Source organism: Nothobranchius furzeri, chromosome 10 (assembly GCF_043380555.1).
Source record: "Nothobranchius furzeri strain GRZ-AD chromosome 10, NfurGRZ-RIMD1, whole genome shotgun sequence".
NCBI lineage: Eukaryota > Metazoa > Chordata > Actinopteri > Cyprinodontiformes > Nothobranchiidae > Nothobranchius > Nothobranchius furzeri.
Genome location: NC_091750.1, coordinates 66,372,467 through 66,393,097, shown reverse-complemented (window position 1 = coordinate 66,393,097; position 20,631 = coordinate 66,372,467). Strand labels below are relative to the sequence as shown.

General features: G+C 41.9%; 2 protein-coding genes across 3 annotated transcripts in view; both read right to left on the bottom strand.

Moving 5' to 3' along the window:
* Positions 1-15,981, bottom strand: part of LOC107387041 (E3 ubiquitin-protein ligase RNF43) — a 97,351-nt gene extending 81,370 nt beyond the window's left edge. Inside the window, exon 1 of the mRNA XM_015961792.3 lies at positions 15,561-15,981. Coding sequence (XP_015817278.3) covers positions 15,561-15,782 — 222 coding nt within the window. The 5' untranslated portion in view covers positions 15,783-15,981. The remainder of the gene's footprint in view (positions 1-15,560) is intronic.
* A 1,305-nt stretch (positions 15,982-17,286) lies between these two features.
* Positions 17,287-20,582, bottom strand: hsf5 (heat shock transcription factor family member 5). 2 transcript variants are annotated; one of them, XM_070555393.1, is made up of 7 exons: positions 20,476-20,582; positions 19,537-19,984; positions 19,191-19,463; positions 18,569-18,651; positions 18,191-18,493; positions 17,986-18,070; positions 17,287-17,871 (listed from the first exon to the last, which is right to left on the bottom strand). In XM_070555393.1, the coding sequence occupies exons 2-6, from the start codon at positions 19,964-19,966 to the stop codon at positions 18,011-18,013; spliced, it is 1,149 nt and encodes a 382-aa protein (XP_070411494.1). In that variant the 5' UTR covers positions 19,967-19,984; positions 20,476-20,582; the 3' UTR covers positions 17,287-17,871; positions 17,986-18,010. The 2 variants fall into 2 exon arrangements, with proteins under 2 accessions (XP_070411494.1, XP_015817279.3); XM_015961793.3 differs by lacking the exon at positions 20,476-20,582 and adding an exon at positions 20,257-20,363.
* Positions 20,583-20,631: the final 49 nt, after the last annotated feature.

Genomic DNA, 20,631 nt, shown 5'->3' with positions numbered 1-20,631 from the left:
CAGTGAAGAGGCAAACAATGTCAAAGTGTGTGTGTGTGTGTGTGTGTGTGTGTGTGTGTGTGTGTGTGTGTGTGTGTGTGTGTGTGTGTGTGTGTGTGTGTGTGTGTGAGATGGATCCATAGGACTGACCCTCAGACAGACAAATCAATATATTTTACTTCCTTCATATCTTGAAATAAGCTAAACAAACTCAGCGCCTTTTTTTGGTTTAATCAGAACTTATTTGGCATAACAGTATTTTAAAGGTACTTTTTCAGCCATTTTGAATTGTATTTCTGTGCAGGGGATATAAATAACTACTATCTTACCAGTCGTAGATAGCTTCCTGAACAGCCCATTTAAACAGAGTCCATGTTCAACGGAGCCGATGAGATAACACGGAGGAGGACCACTAAGGGCTACTGTGCTGCACGTCTCCGACGTTGACTGATTCGAATAGTTAAATGACCTCCTTGACATGTCAAGTTCTGAAAATAAAAACATCTAAATGATGCAAGATGGAGGCAATAATATTTCATAACCCTTTACACTGCAATTAACTTTGCATACTTTAGGCAGCAGCATTACAACATTCCTGCTGGACCTGATCCCTGGACGCACCAAACGGCTGCTGATCATACTTCAATATGTAAGGAACCACAGAATTCCATCTAAATACCCTTGGAATGCAATACTGACCGTGAAGTCCCTCATTTAAAAATTTGTATGATTCAAAAGAAAAGACCCTTTATAAGAAGTTTGTTCCTCTAAGACAAACAAGCACTCAAAGAGAGACCAGCTCCACACTGCAAACCTTTGTTATCATTTTATCTCTTTGAAGGACAAGAGCAGAACTAGTAGTAAAAACCAAATGCCTCTGTCTTGCACAGTGGCGGGCCCTCTTTCATATCCTGAAAGAGACGTCTATCATCTTCTGGCACACATTTGACTGCATGAGTGACTATCAATCACTTTTCTGTCAGAGAGCCATCATCAAAAGGGAACGGCCTTATACCGTCATAGATTTTTTATGGCATACAGTTAAAGATGGTATTTGTGTAAAATGATGTGAACTTAAGCTGCTTGTCCAGTTTATGCTGCAGTTTTACCTTACAGAGGAGCAGACAACCTACCTGAGATTGCTTGTGGAACTATGGCAACAGCTGCAACTGATTATTTTTCCTTCACCAAAATAACGGCCTAACAATCTGTTTGTTGTTTATTTTAGTGACATAGTACAATAAATAGTTATTGCCTGTTATGTTTTTACAACAGGAAAGGGCATCATCCGGTAATTTGATCTTTATAGGTCTAGACTGAGTCATCAGCAGTTTCTGGTCATTGTAGGGATGCTCTGATACTGGCATCACGTATCTAATATTCATAAAAGCACTCCAATGCCACCTAAACCAGGGGGGATCTCTCTTTTTCACTTTTGTGTGTGTGTGTGTTTGGGGGGGCTGCTGCTGCTGCAAATGCAAAACGGGCTGAATAGTGTTAGGTCTGGGTCCTGCACCGGTAGGGTTTGTTAGCACACAATTTATAAGGAATGTGTAAATCTCAGGGCAAGTGGGCAAGGCAAACGACGTGCGGAGAGGTCTGCGGTGTCTCCCTTAAATTAAACAAAGCCAGAGAAAAAGTGACAGCTTCAGTCAGATGCATTGTTTACTACACATTATCCAGAATGGTTATGATGAGGCACATGGAATAAGCCTCCTGCTGATTCTATTCATGTAATCTACATAGATATGAAATTGCAACACTGCAATGGTCTTTTATTTTGAAAATTCCCGGGGGTTTTACACTGAAATTGATTTTCTGCCAAGCTCTACAGAAGTTGTCGTGTTCCAGAAGACATTTGCGGCAAAAATATAACCGAGTCCATCTTTAGCGAGGCGGCGAGCCACTTCTGGGGTGCGCCTGAAATTTTCTGAGTTGCGGCTGGTTCAAATCATCCCCGTAGACTTTAATGTGTGAATGGGTGATTGACCGATTGTGTTGTGATGCGCCTTGGGGGGTTGCAGAACCCTAGGAAGGTGCTTTACAAATACAGACCATTTACCATTTTACCATATAATGGATTCTGATTTGGAGCTGTGCCGTTCCACGCCGCTGATGCGTCTAGTGTGAGATTGGCCTGTCTCTGTGTCACCTTTGTGCAATTTCAGCTGTTAACTTTATTTTCTCTGTAAGTGTTTTTCTCCCCAGAAGAAGCTACAATGACGTTCTGCTGAGCTGTGGTGGCCTCATGGAGGGGGCCATCGACTAGCACACTGCTGCTAACCACTAATATATTCTCCCTCTCCTGATAATAACTTTTTGTTTTCATTGACTTTTGATGTGCTAATACTAGTTTATCCGTTTAATTATAGATCCACTAGGATAAATACAATAAAGTTTATCTTTCACCAATTACAATATTTACTTATACATCACAATATAACTATAGACACATTACGTGTGTGTGTGTGTGTGTGTGTGTGTGTGTGCGTGCGTGCGTGTGTGTGTGTGTGTGTGTGTGTGTGTGTGTGTGTGTGTGTGTGTGTGTGTGTGTGTCTGTGTCTTTGTCTGCCTGCTCTGTCTTCTCGATCCCCAGTGAGTCGTGGAGGATGGCTGCTTATACTGAGCCAGGATCCTCTGGAGGTTTCTTCCTGTTAAAAGGGAGTTTTCCTCTCCACTGTCGCTGCATGCTTGCTTAGTATGAGGATTGCTGTATAGTCACTGACACTAGTCAGTGACTTGATGCAATTTGCTGGGTTCCTTATATAGGAAACATTATTTCTGATTGGCTTAATGACCTGTGAATTGGAATGTTTATTATGTGAAGTGCCTTGAGACGACTCTTGTCGTGATTTGGCGCTATATAAATAAACTTGACTTGACCTTCCTCTGGAGGTTTTCCAGGCACATCCCACTGGGAGGAGACCCCCAGAGGAAGCTGGGTAGAGTGGGACTAAGGTTGGGACGACATCAATAAATCAATTAATCGTACGATAGATGAAAAGGAAGTCAATAATTTTTCCAGCCTTGATATATCGAGGTTAAGAAATGCACAACTCTGTTATCATCATTATCATTATTGAAGTGCAGTTTTGGTTGTTGACACTGGATAAGCTGAAGTATTTATTGTTCAGAGAGACAGGGTCTATTCTATTGTTTTTGGTGAAATATTTTCTAACAGAGAGTGAGTCCTTTTTTATTTTATTGTTTGTTTGTTTTACTTATCTACAGAAGTTCTGATTCTGGACATCCTTTTGCACTTTAAAGGGTGTACTTGCATTATCATGACATATTACCATTACATGGTTATTTTGGTCTCTATAATGTTGACAATAATATCGTTTTTCATCAATAATTTGTTGGACAACATATCATCCAGCAAAACTTGTTTTCGTCCCAGGCCTAAGTGGGACCCAGTCCAACCTTGGATAAGGGATGCATGGATGCTTTTGTTAGTTTGTTTCTTATGTTGTATGAATTTTTAGACTTGTATGTACTATTTCCTGATGCTGCTGTTTTATTCAAGGCCTGATGCAGCTTTCATTGTGAAAATACCACGACAGACAATCTGTTTGTCACCAACGTTGGCACAGCATGTTCCTCTGATCGTCCTTGTTTAGCTGTGCCAGTTGTTCCGGACATTCACCTGACACCACTCGTGCATCGACTAACGCGGTTGGACACGGCGGCTGGTCGGTGCTCTCTGTCAAACTGATTATTTCGTTATCATGGTGTTAGAACACAAACTCAACGCTTAGATGTGATTGTTTGCTTGCTCAATTCAGGTGAAAATTTCGATAAATGAAAACATGGTAGCATGAGGATTATTATCAAACTACTACAAGCAGAAAGCTGGGGGAGAGGTCAACAGCGGGACATGCTGTTTGCTGTGTGGAAGTGACCATGTGACTCCTGAAGACATAAAGCATTTTTTGTCACTAGCGTTATCTCCCCTAATCTGGGCTTACAATATGTCTTTTGTAGTCATGCTGCACTGAAAGATCTAAGTCACTTTGATCTCATTTAATAGAGTTTGGTAAATGATCGCAGTATGGGAGCTTCACCTCCTGTGTGTACACACACACACACACACACACACACACACACAGGTGAAAGCTCTTCCCCTTGCGGCTCGGTGAGCCAAGCGTTCAAGCAGAAAAGTAGAAAATGTGCTTCTGCTGTTTGCTCGCTCCAGATGCTGCTTTTTAAGCGATGCTGCTCTGCAGCTGCAAATCCTTCACTCAGAAACGTGTTGCACAAACAGTTTTGAGCAAGGAACCCAAACAACTTTGAAGGAGATTGCGTTGCTTTAGGAGGTTTTATTTACCAAAGCAGCATGCACAAAGACATATTTTAAAAAAAAAATCATAGCAAGTGACTGAAGCAGCCACAGGAAGCCTACCAGAGGGAGGGAGGGAGGGAGTTTGTCTGACAGCATTTATCTGTGGCGCGATGATGACTCTTTTCCTCCAAGCTCTGAGCAAACTAAGCGCTTCCTGCCTTTTGAGTGAGTGCAGCCAGTTCTGTCCTTGAATCTTAAGTATTTGCAATAAATTACAGCCATTTAAAGAGCTGTCAAGAAACAAGAGGGCTGGTTGAGGGAGGAGAGGAGGTGAGCAGGGGGAATGTGAAGCCGCACTGCAAGGATGAATAGGAACAACATGAGCTGCGAAATGAAAAACTGCAGAGGGGCTTCGGAGCCTTTGATGTCAACGGGAGCAGAAAAGTCAACTTCTGCCACTGCAGGCGAGAAAAAACTTGTTAGTGGTTGAATTTGTGGCTGAAATGAACTAAATATTAACTTATTAAGATGTAATAATCTCATAAAGATGCACGTTTTTAAGAAAAATGTAATGATTTATAAAGAACTGGTCCTCTGGCTCTAGACTTACTGGTTAGTTAATCTTAACCAAACATCTGTTTCAGGCCAAATAAATGTGGCTGAAGTCTAAAATAATTTACATTTTAATGTCTTTACAGATGCTGTCTTGTGTCTGCTGATAATGTTCCAGGTGTGCGACCCTTTTCAAACATGAGATCATCGCTGGCTTTGCTCAGACATTTGTTACATTAACGTTCTTCGCCAGGAAACGTCTGTAAAAGTAACAGGCCGCCGTGATACCTGTGATGTTTACTTTTCTGTTGCTTGAGACACAGTTTTGTAAGTTGATTTAAAGACTGACTAAAAATATGCAAAGCATTGTGGTTGAAAATGTTGCCATCATCAGGTGGAGAAGCTTCGACAGCAGAAGGCCACTCATCCTAGTCTCGTTTAAAATGAGTTATTACTTTCCACTGTCACCATTCGTACTGCACGTGTATGAATGAATACCTTGTGCGTCATTTTCGTTGGAAATTTAGCTCTAGTGCTCCGTTTCAGTGTGTAGAACAGGACTATGGGCCTCGAGGGCCGGTTTCCAGCAAGTTTTGGTTTTAACTCTGCTTCTCCTGCAGAGCCTGATGAGCTGCTGCACAGGCGATTCAACCACTGAATCAAGTGTGTTGGACTAGATAAACCTCTAAAACGTGCTGGATACCGGCCCTCGAGGCCCGCAATTAAATAGCCGTAAGTTTGTCGGAGGAGTGGAATAGATTTGGAGCCTTTAAAGGGATATTCTACCCAAAATAGGAATTTTGTCTGTTGACATGTTTTGCAGTTAGATAAGTGAAAAAAAATTTTTTTTTAACCAGCCCAGTGAGTGTCCTGACCCAGCTGTACTCCTTTAGCTTTAGCTTAGCATAAAAAACTGTAAGTTTACAGGAGCAGGTGTCTTTGGGGCTGCCTTGCAGCTTTCAGCTGGGGCTTACAGCTGAGCTTTGTCATAAAGAAGTCCCAAGTCTAAAATGGCGTCTGTGATTTCTTTATGTTACTAATTATTTTCACTTGCAGTCAGTCTGATTATTTAGGTCAACGAGCAGATTTGGGATCACTACTGAGTGATTTTAAGGACCTTTTTTTACTCACAATGCTAGTTGGATCCATTCACTTACTGTGTTTTATGCTAAGCTAAAGCAAAAGGAGTACCGCCGGGTCAAGAGAATGACTAGACTGGTTACAAATGTTTTTTTTCCCACTCAACACTGGAAGATATGTCTACAAACAAATATTCAATTTTGGGTGGAACATCCTTTTACTATTCAAGAGATACAAATGCCTGATCTTTGATTTGCTAACAGCAATGCAACTCTTGTGCTGCCTTCGTTCAGTCTTTTTTCTTGGGTAAAAAATGCAACATTGATGTGTCGTCTCCACAGATAACATCCTCTGCTCTGTCCGGGCTGCAAAATCAACACAGCCTTCTGTAGTAGAAAGGTGAGCGAGGAGTTGAATGCTAATTTTTGCTGTGACATAGAAGCGACTGGCCTTTTCTGACCCGACTGTTTCATCGTCTATTTTCTTTCTGCAGCTAATGCAGACGATAGGGGTTGAAGATTATTTTTATGTATGGCATCATTTAACGTGTGTATGCAAGTCAGAGTGACTAGGGATGGATACCTTTTGACATTTGAATCGATCCAGTACTAATTCCCGGTACCTACGAATCGATACCGGTACTTAACGGTACCAATTTTCGATACTTTTGAGTGTTTATTATTTTAATTCTCTTTTATAATTAAATATATATTTTTCTCAATATATAACAATATTTGATATATATCACGATAAATTACATTCAACTGTTTGTATTTTAACATCGTCCTTGTAGTTTTATAAGCTGATAATTAAACTGAAGCAAACATCTTTACTGTGAACTAAATTTACTGTGTATCTTCATTCCTTTTGACGTCCTTTATCATTTGATTTTTCCTACTGGGAAGTTAGAATTTCCGAGGAGAAAGCGAACGCACCATTAGCTGATAACAATGGTAGCAATGGAAGCTAACATACCAAGCTAATGTTATCTTAAACAGTTTATTTAGCTGCTGGAGCAGATTAAAACGATGATGCCTCACACTTAGATCGTTGTCACTGGTTTCATCTTCACCCGTCGCATTTAGTAAAGTGAAGCCAAACTTTAGAGCGCGTCTAGTCGGGAATTCGGAGTTCCGAGGAGAAAGCAAATGCACCATTAGCGAAACGGAAGCTAACATATCAAGCTAACGTTATCTTAAACATTTTATTTACCTACCGGAGCAGATTAAGATGAGGATGTCTCACTTAGATCGTTGTCGCTGGTTTCATCATCACCCAGTTACCCATCACATTTAGTGAAGTGGACCCAAGCTAAGCGTGCGTTCTTTCTACCATGCTGCTCTGTTTACAACTGGCTCGCAGCGACCGACGACATAACACTCTTGCGCATGCGCAGCTGTCTTGGCAAGTTCTCGTTATGAAGGACGGGTACCGAAACGAGGCACCGTTTGAAACGACGTGAATCGGTGCTCGGTCGGTACCTTAAAAAGTACCGAATTCAGTACCCATCCCTAAGAGTGACTGATAGTAATATTAAAATACAAACTGTTTTTTACGCTGTTTATCAGTGAAAAGGGCCTTTAAGCTTTACAGACAGAATAAGTTATTTATGAGATTGTTTAGTCTAGTAGGTCTACATAAATTAAGCATGGCAGTATAGACCCAACAATTAAAGCTGTTGTTATAAATAGTAATAGTGTTAAAACCTTAACTCGGGTATGTGAGCATGACCTTTCTCTAAAGAGAGGGTACAAATCAGTCCAGTAGCTCATACTGTCATGTCCGGGGTACAATTGTCATCTGCAACACGGTTCTCTGTAAATCTCTATAAATATGGGCTTGATCCCAGAAGAGGGGAAACCTTGGCCTCCACACTCGCTACGGATCAGCAGGTTCTCCTGTGCTCCCAGTGGATCAGTTTCAACTGGAAAGAGACAGGTGCTTCACTTGACTCGAGCTGTCAAACTCTGAAAGGTCGAGAATGTTCCGGTTTTTTTGTGCCGTTTAACCCCGGATGCTGTATATAATTGAATACTGCTGACCCTGAGTGGCCTGGCCTGATGTCAGCTACACTGCAGTCTCATGAATGTGTGCATGGGAATGCCCGCCTCCGTAGACAAGAATGACTCACTCCTCTAATAAAGGCCTAATTAGATAATAGTGAAACCTGAAAGATTATATGTGTATCTGTACCTCCCTTGGTGTGCCTGTGGCTTCCCTAAGGGGTGGACGGTAAAGTTTCACTTCAACACGAATCCTTCCTCACAAGAGCGTAACTTTCAAAGCACACCTGAAAACAGCAGTGTGGGAGGACACAGCCTCACTTTACTGTGAAGTCTGGCAGCACTGCTTGCCACTTCTTCCATCCTGTGGGCCACTTCAAGTAGCAATGGCTTCTCCATACAGCGCTTACTTTGTATCTGCATGCTTTACATGTAAGAAAAAGTGATCAGGTACATGAACGTGACTTCTTTTTCAAGAGAGAGCAGCTCCTCTAGTGACAGGGTGACACTCTTGATTGAAAGATTTTTGGGTTATTTGCACAAGGAGAGCCATGAAAGGAAGAGAGGCATGTGTTGTACGACGCTCAAAAATTCCAGACCTGGTTTAATGACTAAAAAAGAAGGTGGCCGGAAGGATTAAGAGATCTTCCATGTTTCCTCTACCTGAGTGCCCCCCTCCCTTCCTCCCAATGCCTGAGGACCCTTCTCTGCAGCTGTTTCTTGTGGAAGAACGTGGACAGGACAACGCGAGCCCCTAGCTTCCTGTGCTGCAGGCCTCAAGCTTTGTCAGATCCCTGTTCAGGAGAAACCATTAGTCCACGGCTCGTCTGATTGGCTGGACGCACGTAGGGGTCTGCTGCTCACAGCATGAGCCAGAGGATACGTAAACTTTCACTCTCACTGGAGGAAGGAGATGGTAGCAAAGCTGAACTGATGACCATATGGAGGAAAATACTAAATAATTACAGATCGATGTTATAGATTAGTGGATGCACGGTATTTGGAGTAAATGCAACTGCAGTAATATTTTGAACATTGGCTTTGGAGGGGTATAAGGGCCAGAATTAGGGATGCACCGATACTGATATTGGTATCGGCACAAATACCAATACCAATATCGGTATTGGTAAAAGTTAACAGATACCAATGCAGTTGCTTGAAAATGGCTTCACTGTAACTTGTCAATTCTGTTCACCTAATATTTAGTTTTGTGATGATTTCCATTCATATTTTTACTTTTTACCTACCTCACAGTCTTTTCCTGTTGAAAGCAGAGAAGAAAATAAAATCTGTGTTCCAAATCATTGCATTTTTTTGTGTGGTAGAAGTATCGGTGTTGGTAATCGGTATCGGCGAGTACTCAGATCCAAGTATCGGTATCGTATCGGTTTGGAAAAAAGTGGTATCGTTGCATCCTTAGCCAGAATGAGCCCAAGTTTAAATGTATACTCTTACAAAATAAGGGAGAAGTAAATAATCGGAGCGAGAATTACGTGCCTCTCATGTTCTAGCTGACCCCGAGTGCCTCCCTCTTCTGCACCGAGGACACTAAACACTATGGTGGTTGTGACAAAGCAGGGGGAAATTATGAGCTTATGATGGTATTGTTCACACCTTTATGTGACTGCCAGCGCCGACGAGAGGCAGACGGGTCATGAAGGGAACACTTTTAGTCAGGTTTATGTTCAGGTCTCATATGGTGCCCATGCTGGTGGAAGCGAGAACGCTCTGAATACCAGACATGAGCACCTTTACTGTCGATGTATCACAGCAAGATGTGGAAATGTTAGGTTTATCACCTGAAACGCGAGAGTAGTGTGCAGATCTGGAACATCAACTGTCACATTAACATTACTCCAAAAAAAAAAAAACGTCAAAAATGTTGAATATTTGCGTTGCAAGTCATGCAACTTAAGGAGGAATAGGAAAACTGAGGAGCCCTTGGAAGGGCCGACATCTCGTCCAGGAAGATAGGAAGTAATAGACGGGAAATCTAGAGGGATGGTGGGAGGGGGGTCGTATGGGAAGTGCAGTGTAAACAGTCTCAGCTTTTAATCATCCCAGCTCACGTTCGGAACTGGACGTACTTTGATGTTTTCCCTCAGAGTCCCCTCCGCCCTCCCATCCCTCGTTCCCAAACGGCTGCGCTAAAAGGGCCAGGGGAGAAGGGGTCCGTGCAGATAGCAGCTTCGGACACTCAAAGAGAGCGGGTGGGGCGCTCAGTCAGAGAGAGGGAGTGGGAGGCGAGGAGGAGGCACGAAGACAGGGAACGGTGGAATGTGAAGTGGTGCAGAGTTAACTGCTGGCCAGCCTTAATTGCATCTGATGTATCCTGAGGGAGCTCTCACAGGTCAATACAACAGTTCAAAGAACAAAGAACCAAAAATGTGATGCTGAAAAGGAAGAAAAGAAAGTCAAGATGGCTTTCAGTGGGAATAGGTGGAGCTTTAATGATGTCCTGTAATTGGACTCTGTGGCTGTTAGAGGATAAACTCCATCTCCTTCTCTGAGAAAAGTCCAGCATTATCTCACGGGCTTTGGGACATCTCCTCTGATCGCTAAACTTCACTTTGGAACTTCACTTTGGAAGGGAGACAGAGAGAAAATTCCTCAGCACTTGTGTTTGTCCAAATAGCGCTGGCCAGACCCCAGCCAGTGTTCCAATGAGCGTGTTCATTCAGCGGATGGGGCACGCTTCCAGGGACATCACAGTTTAACATATCAGAGGGAGATACCTACTAAAGCAAAGACACTCCATCTATCTAACCCATGCAAGCTTGTCCCTTTCATCAACACGACCATTAGAAAAGGAAAGGATATAATTTTACCCCTAGAAGGTTACTAATGCTTAAGATAACTCGTGATTTGCTGGTGAGCAGTGGTTTTGCCTTGATGTGATGAAAAACACAACACTCCCATTTCTCTATCTCTGATCTTCCTCTTCCTAAACTGACATATTAGGATTTGCTTTTAACACTGTGAAGCCATTCTGAAAATACCCCATGATCATGGAAAAGGGTGATTTTAAAAAATCAAAAACAACAACAACTCAGTTGATGTTGTTTGACCTGATCCCTAAGGTGAGCCTGTAGAGGACACAGAGAAACAGATGTTGTGTTTCCCCCACCTTTGTGGACCACTATAAACTCTCTACAGGCTCTAGTCAGCTGTGATTCTGCTTATTTTTCCCAAGCATGTCCTGCCGTCTCCATTGCACTTTGGTACTGTTCCAGCTTCCTTCTCATCCTCAGCTTCTGATCCCACCTGATCTCTAGGTTACAAGGACCATGACAGGGGCAAAGCAAAAAATAAATAAATAAATAACAGAGCATACATTGGTGAATGAAATTATGAGAGTGTTGCTGCAGAATAAGTAGGGATGGGTACCGAATTCGGTACTTTTTAAGGTACCGACCGAATTCCATAGTACCGACCGAGCATCGATTCACGTCATTTCAAACGGTGCTTCGTTTCGGTACCCGTCCATCATAACGAGAACTTGCCAAGACAGCTGCACATGCGCAAGAGCGTTATGTCGTCGCTCGCTGCGAGCCAGTTGTAAACAGAGCAGCATGGTAGAAAGAACGCACGCTTAGCTTGGGTCCACTTCACTAAATGTGATGGGTAACTGGGTGATGATGAAACCAGCGACAACGATCTAAGTGAGACATCCTCATCTTAGCGCTGGTAGGTAAATATAATTAGCTTGATATGTTAGCTTCCGTTTCGCTAATGGTGCATTCGCTTTCTCCTCAGAACTCCGAATTCCTGACTAGAAGAACATGAACGCGCTGTAAAGTTTGGCTTCACTTTACTAAATGTGACGGGTGAAGACGAAACCAGTGACAACGATCTAAGTGTGAGGCATCATCGTTTTAATCTGCTCCAGCAGCTAAATAAACTGTTTAAGATAACGTTAGCTTGATATGTTAGCTTCTATTGCTACAATTGTTATCATCTAATGGTGCGTTCGCTTTCTCCTCGGAAATTCTAACTTCCCAGTAGGAAAAATCAATTGAAAAAGGACAGCAAAAGGAATGAAGATACGCAGTAAATTTAGTTCACAGTAAAGATGTTTGCTTCAGTTTAATTATCAACTTATAAAACTACAAGGACGATGTTAAAATACAAACAGTTGAATGTTATTTATCGTGATATATATCAAATATGGTTATAAATTGAGAAAAATATATATTTAATTATAAAAGAGAATTAAAATAATAAACACCCAAAATGATCGAAAATTGGTACCGTTAAGTACCGGTATCGATTCCTAGGTACCGGGAATTAGTACTGGATCGATTCAAATGTCAAGAATAAGAAATGCATCTGCAGGAATGTAGCACTGGGCGATAGGATGAATTATTCGAGCATCGACGATGGGTTGAGCCGTTACGGTTGTTTATACAAGAGGCAATTTGTTTGTTTATTTGTATGTTTACCCGTGAGTACGTTTGTTAACGACAGATATTTGACATGTTACACACAGAAAACATCGCGGCGGTAACGAATAGGGTTGTCACGGTAACTGGTATAGCGGTAAACCCCGGTAAAAAAGTTGACAATAAAAATAACCGTCCAGTTTTTAAAAAACTAAATTATCTCGGTGGATTTACCGTGGCCGCGGTTTCGGCGCGATGACCCTTACCAGCCACCGTCGCTTCAGCTGAAGTTCCCGCGGCGCGCACACGCACTTTTTAATTTGCAACGGCACCATAACTTTGAAGCTGAAATAATGGCCGAAGGAGGAGACGGCAGCGCCCAGGACATCCATCAGCCCTCAAAGAAGACTAAATCGGAAGCATGGGCATATTTTGGATTTCTGAAAATGCTGAGGGACAGTTAATAGAAGACTGCTATCCCGTTTGCAGAACGTGCAGGAAACAAGTGTCTGCAAAAGGCAGCAACACTTCGAATCTAATGGCACATCTGCGTGACCATCACCCACGTCTCTACAGCCAGTGCAAAGTAAGTTAACATTAGCATTTTAGCTTAAATGCATGACGTGAGGACTTTTGGTTGACGGAGAATGCAACGAGTCGCCACAGCGTCCTCTGCCAGCATTTAAACCGTGTCACGGACACCCTGTTGCTGGATGAAGCATCTTATTTGTTGATGATGAAGAGAAATATACAATTAGTTCCTTGTCATTGATTTGTTTACTTGTTCAATGCCATTTATACTTGAACATTTGGATTTGATTACATAGTGTAGTAGTTATTTTAGTAATTTGTTTAAAGTGGATATTTATTTTAAATACATATTTTTTTAAGGTTGACTTCAAGTCAAGTGTGGACTGGAGTTTTAGATTTTCATTTTGATAATGAAGAAAACAAGTATATGAGAAAACAAGTGGTGTTTCTTTGATTTGTTTACATATTGTTTATGTTTCGAATGTTTGGATTTGTATAATTTAAACCTGCACTGACTACTGTAACATGTTCCAGAAAAATAAGCTATTTGTTCCTTTACTTGTGAAACGTTGCACTTTTGCTAAGGCTTTGTGTCATTTTAGGTTTAATAAACACTGTTAAACCTTTTCAGAACTATTTCAGTTTGTGTAGAACAGGACTATCAATGCTTTCTGAACATATGCAACACCGTTTAAAAAATACCGCGATAATACCGAAAACCGTGATAATTTTGGTCACAATAACCGTGAGGTTAAATTTTCATACCGTGACAACCCTAGTAACGAACAAGAAAAAAATCTCCACCATCTCACTTTCTCCACATCTCGCTGCTGACAGTGCGCAAGAGAAACTCTGAGAGCGTCCGTGACACGCTCAACATTGTGCACAAGAGCGCAGTGTCGAGAGGTAAGTGGAAACCCTTCTATCTTTCAGAGAATCTGGAAGACTTCTGGTTATTTCATTTGAAAAAAATGTTTCCTGATTTAAAAACTTTGGCTTGAGTAGCGCTCGTTATTCAGCACCTGCTTCGAGTGTGTCAGCGGAGCGCAGATTCATCAAGAGCAACATTTAAACAGCCATCTGTGTGAGGCAAAACCTCATAACGTCTTCAACAAGCTCCCTGGGACGTTCGATTGTGCACAAGCTGCAGGTGACCAGTTCAGGTTTAGGCAAAGCAGAAGGAACGTGTGTTTGGGCCACAGCAGGTGAAATGTTCCTAATGCAAGTGAAATTGTTTAATTGCATTGTTTATGTGTTGCTGGGACACTTGCTTGGACTAAATATCAATTTAAAATGAATAGAAATGTAATTGCATCTCTAACAGTCTACATAAGTCACTCTCCGCTAGCATGCCCATGTTACTTGTTGTTCTCATTCCAGCAGCTCTCTTTTCTCTGGCCTACCACACATAAACTTTGAATGGTGCACATTTCGGCTGTTTGCATCATTACCAGAACGCCATGAATTGAAAGCATCCCTCTGGTTCCAAAGCAGATCGATAGATTGGCTTCCTGTCCGGGATCACATAACATTTAAGATTCACCTTCTCACTTTAACTCATTCGTATCTTTTCTGTCTGCCGACCTATCCACAATGGGTTTGAAACCCGTCAGTCCAACTGGTGACAGCCTCTGGAATCCTCTTCCACCATCCATCCAAACCAAAGCACCACATCCCACATCTCAAACCTGACTCAAGACAAATTTACTAAGTTACAACAAAGTCGTGAATCCCAAGGAACTAAAAGTTCCTTTTGATTTCGGCAGCAGAGCTGTGATACGCAGCATGTTTTCAACATCTCACACAGACACTAAAGTCAAAGCAGCTTTAACAGCAGAGGAAACTGCCGCAGCTTTTCACCACTCCATGACGAAGTCTTATCAATTACTGCAAAGTGAAGGATTACTATTCACAAACTCCCCCACATCTGGTGAGTGAGGAGAGACAAGATCTTACAGTACCTCACATCTGTCGTTCTGTTCCTTAGGAGACAGTAAATAAATTGACACAGGTGAGCTTTATGGCCCTGGAACCTTAATCCACTCCTGAATCCTAAATATGCATGCTGAATAGGCCACATACCTTACATTTACCGAGCTAACGCCATGTTTTTATCTAAGTGGGGGAAGGAAAAAAGTTTAGGGCTTACATGAGTTTCAACATGATTCGATATTCTTTCACAGGCTTTAGCCACACCTTGATATTAACTAACTGCAGGAGAGCTAGATTCCCAAAACAACTCAATAAAGACACTTTAAGAAGTTTTATCTAAAACCATGATCTCGGGCATTAAAAAAAACCTAATGCCAGTGACCTTGTTGGGTTTTTAGAGATTGTGTCATGATGCTGAGGGAAAGTTACTGTGCGCATCTCCATAATCATGCAGCTCAGTAATTTGAAGCTGCACAACCACAGTTACAGGTGTTAGCATCATAATCAGACTGGTGGTGACATGCACACCGGTAGAGACAGGAATGGGGTCAAAAGGTCACTTTGTGGTGGAGTGATGCTGGTGGTCTAATAACTGCATCTTGCATCTGAGTGAGTCATAAATCTGTAAATATTTAGTTTATGAGTCAATCCTCATATGGATGAGTAAACGGTGTGATAAAACTTGTGTTTACTAATTTACACCATTTTCTTCGTGTTTGAGCGTTTTTCTCTAGAAAGTGGGCTGATGAGAAGCAGATCGGATGGCTCTCTGGGGTTGAAGAGGGAGAAGGGAAGCCCTGGTGAGCTCTGTGTCTTTACCTGCATCAGCTTCCCCTCCGCTTTGCCGGCACTTCCTCCTACGAAATCCCCCTCCAAAATGATTGGCTCCCCAGTCGACTCGTAATGGACCAGCGTCACCTTGATGCCCGCTCGGAGCGCCGACCGCTCGGACTCCGGGCCCTGCTGGCCCAGCACCACCTGCAGGGCCGCCATGACCAGCCACGGCCAGAGCCCGGCCAGACGCCGCGGAGGGGCGGTCATGGCCTCGGCTGGAGCGGCGGTGCCCAGCCGCACATGGTGGACTTCAAAGCACTAACGTTCAGTACACAGGTCTTTTTTTTTTTAAATAATGTTATTTGCACCTTTTCCTGTCCCAAAATGCTCAATAGAAATAATCAAAACGATCAAAGCTGGATGAATTCCACCAGAACTTCCATTCAGAGTTAATATTTAAACTCTGCAGCTTGCAGACGTGAGGAAAACAGATCAAAACACTTAAATCCAGAGGCGGTTTTTCTGAAGACTCCTCTCATTCAGTTTCTGGTAGATTAGCTGATGAATCCCCGTCCAAAGAGCCTGGTCCTGGCCATACTGTATCCGTAAATCACTGTACCTTCTCCCGATCACATTTTGAGGCACCAAACGCCACTTGGGACGCGAGCCCGTCCACCGTGCGCCACATTTTCTGGATAAATCCACCAAAAACTGTTCAGAGACGCGACTTGAACTTCAAAGGCTGAGCTACAGGTTGCCGCCAGGGAGCTGGAAGTCATGCTGGCAGATAAATGAGGAGCAGAAAAGTTGTGCAATGTGTTTTACAGCCGAGGAACTTGGAAGAGGGGGGAAAAAATCCTCGAAGAAATTCAGTTTTGTACTCCCTTCAATCTAATTATTAACCAGAACATGCGGACAGTTGTCTTTATAACGCTGTAACTAAACCGAGTCTGAAACCAGAGGGGCTTCTATAAAACAGCCAGTAATTTGGGTTCAATATTCGGCTTTCAAGCTAAACTAAACGGCTGTGAGGAACCCAGACGGACCGGGGAGTCTCCGCTGCACGGTGAGAAATTAGAGACGACCCTCCTGGGAACACCGACCGAGGAGAACTCATCAACATCATAAACATGTGAGCAGAAAACTAAATAACGACAGTAAACGCGAAGCATAACAGTAGTCCGGTGTCCACGTAGTCCGCATTTAACGTGAGACACAAGAGCGCAAACGTGACACCGTCCCAAAAGTTTATCTCCCGGACTCTCTGTCGCTCCCCAGGGAGCTCATTGTCACTCTACCTGCTCGCTGTCCCGGTGCGTTCACGTACAGTCGGACACCACGGCTCTCTCAAGCCTAATTAAAAACACCTACGATTCAATATTAAAAAATAAATCATCAAATGGCAAACTAACTTAAATTGTGTGGGTACGTTATGATGGATCAATTATTTAGTTTTTACTGTAACTTTACTCAGACAGGTGAAAACAACAATTTGCTGTGACTGTTAACTAAAGTGTACGTTAAAGAAAAAACGTCACGGAACATATTTCTTACTATTCTGTTAACCCGATAAACTTAGCTAATTGTAAATTTAGGTATAAACAAAATTAATGTCTTTCTCGGTGATTCTGTGCGCGGTTTTTAAATGGCCTTGAACGCAACATGTGGGCGGAGCAACAGAATGGCAACAAAAGTTTCATAGAACACAGGTAAGTGGCTCTCCCTAGCGCCCAGACTGCACACTGGACTGCAGAATCACAGCAATAGCAAATAACATAACCACTTCAATTTATTATAATTAAAATTCCATTTTTTTACAAGCAGCAATTAAAAATCAGTTACATATTTAAAAAATCATTCACAAGACTAAATACGCAATAAAATATGTCTGAACTGCCACAGTAATATTTTTACTAAAAATTTAAAATGTCACATTTTCTCCTTTGTTAACAACTGCTGCAAAAAAATTATTTCTTTTCTAATTTTCATAAAACTGTCAAAAATATCCACATTAATATCACATTTTTTGTTTCATTGTAAATTACACATTTCTAAAAACATTGCAAGCTCATGTGAACGAAGATGAACAAGTACAATATGTTATATGCATTTAAAAGTGGCTCAGTTCATTCAGTATCATATATAAAAAAGCAGATTACTGTCATTCAAATTTTAAAATTTTTCATTAAAAGTAAGGCCTGCCATAACTGTCTGACAGCACAGGTAAATGAAACGACTCTGCTACAAACAAAACAGATTTATAATAAAGCAGTGAACCTTCACTAAACAAATAATCAAAATGAAGACTGAAGTCCTCTGATAGGTGAGTTGACAGAAGGGAGAGAATAATAACTTCCTGTCAAAGAGATTCAAATGAATGAGCTGAGATCTAAATGAGAGACGTAAACACCAAACAAATATTCGAACTCCCCACCCCCCCAAATGTGCTCCTTTAATTAACGTTTCTTACCTAAAGGCTGTCATTTCCTGCTGTTTTACTCTGGAGTGAAATCTCCAGAAGTTTCAGGAAGGTCAACACAAATGATCTCTGCATCCTTCAAACCCCACCCACACATGGAGGAAGATCACAAATGAACAACGTGGGTGAACATTTCAATTTCTCAAATCGTCTGCAGGTTAACTGCAAACAGGAGGAGTGGGGCGTAGATGGTTACCTCAACTAAGTGATCTCCAAGCATCAGTTCAGGCACTGAAGTGACCAACTTCTTCTGCAGAGGAAGAATGTTGGGTGCAGGTGCATTTGCTGTAGCAGAGCTGGAATTGTTTTCCCGTGGCACGTCAGAGACCGAAACCTCAGCAGTGGACTCAACTTTAACTGCAACAGTGCTGGGCGAAGTCGGCATGAACTCATCAGCTCTCTGGAAAATTGCCTCGAAGTTAAAAGTTTTTTTCACATCCTGGTTTTTGTTATGCTGGGAATCCTGGCCAAAGTCAAGGATGTTCACTTGATATCCAACCTAAAATAGTGACATTTAGAATTAAAGACCAAGCATTTTAACATTAGTGGAGTGAAAACGCTCTAATTGTCCTACCCGATAGTTACTTTGTGGAGACAACAGCGTCGGCAGTTCAGGTCCATTTGGTGAAACCATATGTGAATGGTGGCTATGGCAAACTAAAAAAAAGTACAACAGTATTTTTATTTAACGTGTAGACACGTTGTCTAATTATTTACAAAAAAGTTTGGGGTGGCCCCGCTTAAATTAATTACAAAAAATATATTAACATGAACACTTTCTATCCCTGTGCTTTGGTCTTGTTGTGTCTAACATTAGCAGCATTTTGAATATTTGCCCTCTAACAGATTTCCTTTGTTTCAGATCGGCAAACAAATGTAATATCAGACAAAGATAACTTGAGCAAATCCAAAACGCAGACTGCATAGGATGATTTTGCTCACTGAGGGGGAAAAGCTGTCCAAAAAAAATCCTAAATGTCATAACTGGGTTAGATGTTGTGGCTATTGTGTTCTTTTATTCTGGAATTCCTTCGGAACAGAGCATGACATTGCTTTTTGAGTTAACCTATGTTTTATTGGTTCGATTTGTTAATCCTACAGACCTGGCAGTAATACAGCTTTCCAAATAAAGTGGTTATCGGCTAATTTGTGATGTAACATGAAGGCCCGGCCGGGAGTTACTTTTTCATACTTACCCGAAGGATTGCAGCCAGGCCGATAGTGGGCATGCCAAGGAGCGCCCCTAAAGAAATGTGGGTTTCCATTTTTTATCTGAGTTGGTAAAATCGGGTGACTGTGCATGGGGCACAAAGGGCTCTGAGACAGTGGTATGGGCTGGGATGGAACAAACGCCCAGGAACTGGCTCCAATGTCCCCCCTCATCAGGTACCGAGGTGGGACAGGGGTTCCTCTCTGAGCATTCGTGGCCTGGTTTTTACTGGGAAGAGGTGAAGGAGTTGACGAAATCTCTGCAACAACAGGACAGCGTCAGGGATCTGTGTGTGCTAACTTACAGCTGATAGGAAAACATTAAAAACTCACTTCTTTTGAGAAATCCCCCCATGCCTTCTCTGCCTAATCGAACATTCACCTCCAGACCGGCTTCAAGCCTGGCTTTATTGCTGACTGTGAGCCTCTTGAGATTCACCAAAAGTTCGGGGTGGCCCCGCTTAAAGTTCGGGTTGTCATAAAAATGAGTGGACGTGGAGTCGTTTGTGACTGTCGGCATGTCCTTTTTCTTAAACCCGTACAGGTTGAGCTGCCGGACGATGCTTGTGAAGTTGGCGGTCTTGAAGGTGTTGTGAGGGGACAGGATCTGGCTCTCGAAGAGCGACTGGTCGATCACAAGCCCCTCGCCGGATGAGCTCCAGGAAACGGCTCCGTTTGTCGGATCGTTCGCCATCACCCAGAGCTTGGCTGGGAAATTATTGTGGTTGATTGTGTCTGGAAGGGACTTTTCTTCATGTTCCATGTTTGTAAAGCTGGAAACCTCAAAAAACAAACAAACAAAATCTATGATAATAAAATATATATAAAAAAACGGTAACGTAGTTTAGCGTTTTTTCTTACAGATTAGCTTTTTATGCTAACAGCTAAAACATTTGGACTATTTTACAAAACCTGCATTTATTAACAACAACAAAGTCACATTTTTTCATTCAGTATTAAAAGTGTTCAGATATTATCAAAAATCGTTTCAAGAAAAGTTAATAACATAATTTAAGTGACCTTTTTGCTGCTAGCTTATCGTTATTAGCTCACCACTAGGAGGCGTTTCTGTATTCAGCAACGTGACGTTGTTGAAGCTGCGAAACTGTAAAAATCCAGCTGTATTTAATGAGAATCTACGTGAAACGGCGCCGTTGGGTTCTGATTCTGGATCCAACTGCCAGAATCACATAAACTAAAGATGTCAGTTTATTCTTCTATAAGAATCTTTAAAATTATAGTTCAGATGTTTTGAAAAAATCAAAATCATACCTGTTCTTCTAACGAACTCAGTTTGGAGAAACCGAGATTATTTCTGATTTAACATCTTAACAAAAAGGCTCAAATAAAAACTATTAAATATGTTTAATAAATTTTGTTTGCATGCTTCTCCTTTTTCATACTCTGTCAAAATGATATAATTTCAGT